This window comes from Diabrotica undecimpunctata, chromosome 2 (genome assembly GCF_040954645.1).
Source record: "Diabrotica undecimpunctata isolate CICGRU chromosome 2, icDiaUnde3, whole genome shotgun sequence".
Taxonomy (NCBI): Eukaryota; Metazoa; Arthropoda; class Insecta; order Coleoptera; family Chrysomelidae; genus Diabrotica; species Diabrotica undecimpunctata.
Genome location: NC_092804.1, coordinates 164,726,097 through 164,728,860, shown reverse-complemented (window position 1 = coordinate 164,728,860; position 2,764 = coordinate 164,726,097). Strand labels below are relative to the sequence as shown.

The window sequence follows — 2,764 nt, the reverse complement described above, 5'->3', positions numbered from 1 at the left end:
CAATACAAAACGAAAGAATAAAGCTTTTTGGTGCAAGTTTCATTCTGGTGCAAATTTGAGTCTTTGATAATAATTTTTCATTCCATTTTCTTTTTTTTTTTCGTTAATTATTAACTGTGTTTTTTGCAGTGTTTATTGGGATTCGAAGGTCTTCCAGACTCTCTGCCGATATGGCTATGTCATCTACGTATCTACTTAGAAACAGACAACAAACACCAAAACAAATTAAAAATAAATATAGCCACATCCTCTGCGAGGACGAAAGTATTATGAACAGAGAATATTTCGAAGACCTCCTGACTCAAGAAGACTCTAATAATGAAATAGACAGCACTAATCACATGAGAACTCAAATCAAAACGAAATAACAATGGAGGAAATAAGAGAAATAATACTCAGGCTCAAAAGAGGAAGGGCATCTGGCAATGATAAGATAACTGCGGAAATTCTAAAAAATATGGGAGAAATGGAAATGAAATGCTTAGGAAAGTTTGTAATAAAGCATGGAATAAGAGCAAGATCCCAAAAGACTGAGAAGTGGGCGTTATTCTACCCATTTTCAAATAAGGTGACAGACGAGACTTCAGCAACTACAGAGGTATAACCCTCCTGAGTATCCCTTCCAAAGTTTAGGAACGAGTACTGAAGAAAAGACTACTACAAGAAGTAGACCATAAGCTCGAGTAGTCACAGAGCGGTTTCAGAAAGGGGAGAAGCATCCATGACCATATTTTTACACTCAAGCAGCTAATACAAAATGCACGAAATACAAGCACGGAACTATACCAAGCCTTCAATCCTTCATAGACCTCGAAAAAGCATTTGATAGACCCTCACGAACTCAGAAAAGCTATTATGAGCCTATATAAGAAAACAAGAAACAGAGTAAGAACAGATAATATGGAATCAGAAGAGTTTAGAGTCAATGAGAGCTTACGACAAGGAGGTGTACGAGGCCCCACCCTGTTCAATATCGTACTAGATGATGTAATGAAGGAAACTAGAGAAGAAACTTCGAGAATATTTGTTGGACATACAAACCTGGAAATGATACAGATAGCGGAGTGCGCATTTGCAGATGACCTGGTCGTATTTGGAAGAAACGAGGACACACTTAAGAGAAACCTCCAAATATGGAGAGATAAACTCGAAAACGTATTCTGAAAATCAATGAAAGTAAAACCAAGATCATAGCATGTGGGAAAATGGACCAAACGAAACATACAAACATTAAAATCAATAACGATACTTTAGAACAAGTCGAAACCTTCAAATACCTGAGAGTGAAACTAGAGAGTAGGAGTACACAAGAAGCAGAGATAAACAATCGAATAGCAAACGCTTTCCGGATATACCACGCAATTAAGAGCACATTCCTATCGAAAAAAGAAGTATCCCAAAAAGCCTAGATAGCTATCTACAACAAAGTTTTTGTATCTATCTTAACATTTGGATGTGAAAGCTGGACGCTCACCACCAGAATAAAAAATAAACTGCAAAGTATTGCAATGAAGTATCTAAGAAAAGTACCAGGGATGACCAGAATGGACAGGATACGGAACGAGGAAATAGGAGAACGCATTAAAGTCCAATCAATAAAGAAGAAAATCGAAGTGGTCCAACTGAGACGGTATAGCCACATGGTAAGGATGGATAAAGAAAGACCAGTGAAACACGTGTTGGAAGCGAAAAGAATTTTGAAAAGACCGAGGGGCAGACCCATTAAGACCTAAGACAATGAAATTGCCGTCTTCCTAGACAAGAGAGGAGTCACCAAGGAACAAGTGAAGAAATTGGCAAGAAACAAGAAGAATTGGAGGAAGTTTGTATAAAAAACCTAAAAGGAGACGTTACTCCCAACACCTTAGAGTAGAAGGGTTATTAATTACATATATACACCTTACATACCTTGTTAAATATATTTTACTTTAAAACACTTATTACAGCCACCAATTAAATTAACGTTTTTCGATTTTACTGAAATTAACTTGTTAAAAGGGGGACATGAATATCAAATGTCTCTTAAAAAATGCATAAATTGATAAATTCATTTGTTTTTACCCACTAATGTTACTTTTAAAACTGTTTCGCATTTTAAATTACTGTAATAAATTACAGTTTAAAAGTTATCAATTTAAGTAAGCATCCTATTTAAGTAAAAAGCCAGCCAAAACGTGTATTTTATCAAAGAAACCCAAATTTTGTTATTTTATTTACAAATTATACAAAGAGGTGCAATTGAAACCGTTTAGATAGGGAATTTGAAAAAGCAGTCCGATAAGGTAACATCCTAGCCTAGACGCTTTTATCTGATAATTCGAAAAAGGAAAAACTTCAAAGGCACCCATTTATTTCACTACTTAAATTAAAATTAAATGCCTCGTCATTAGAGTCAACGTTATCCCTAGATAGAAGTTTATAGTGAGGAAGATTAGTCCTTCTTTACCGGCCTTAGTTTTTATATTAAACCTGATCTTATGAGCAAAATTTAAATATTAGGAATATTTTTTTATTTAAATTTAAGTCGCGTCAACCAAAGACATGGTTTTTGATGGGATTTTCACTATTTACTAAAACGTTTGCAGCCTATGCTACGCTAAAGGCGCGTACACATATGCGAGCAGGACTGTTCGCGAACCGTTTGTGAACGCTATATTCGTCTATTTGTACGACGGGACGAACCGCTTGCGAGCTGTTCGTTCGTTGCTCGTCAGGAACCACGGCCTGTCGGTTTTTGGGACGAACACAAGGAATGTTCGCAGTT

General features: G+C 36.1%; 1 protein-coding gene across 1 annotated transcript; it reads left to right on the top strand.

Moving 5' to 3' along the window:
- Positions 1-370: 370 nt before the first annotated feature.
- Positions 371-1,164, top strand: LOC140433977 (uncharacterized). Its single transcript, XM_072521946.1, has 2 exons — positions 371-598; positions 808-1,164. The coding sequence occupies exons 1-2, from the start codon at positions 371-373 to the stop codon at positions 1,162-1,164; spliced, it is 585 nt and encodes a 194-aa protein (XP_072378047.1).
- The last annotated feature ends 1,600 nt before the right edge of the window (positions 1,165-2,764 follow it).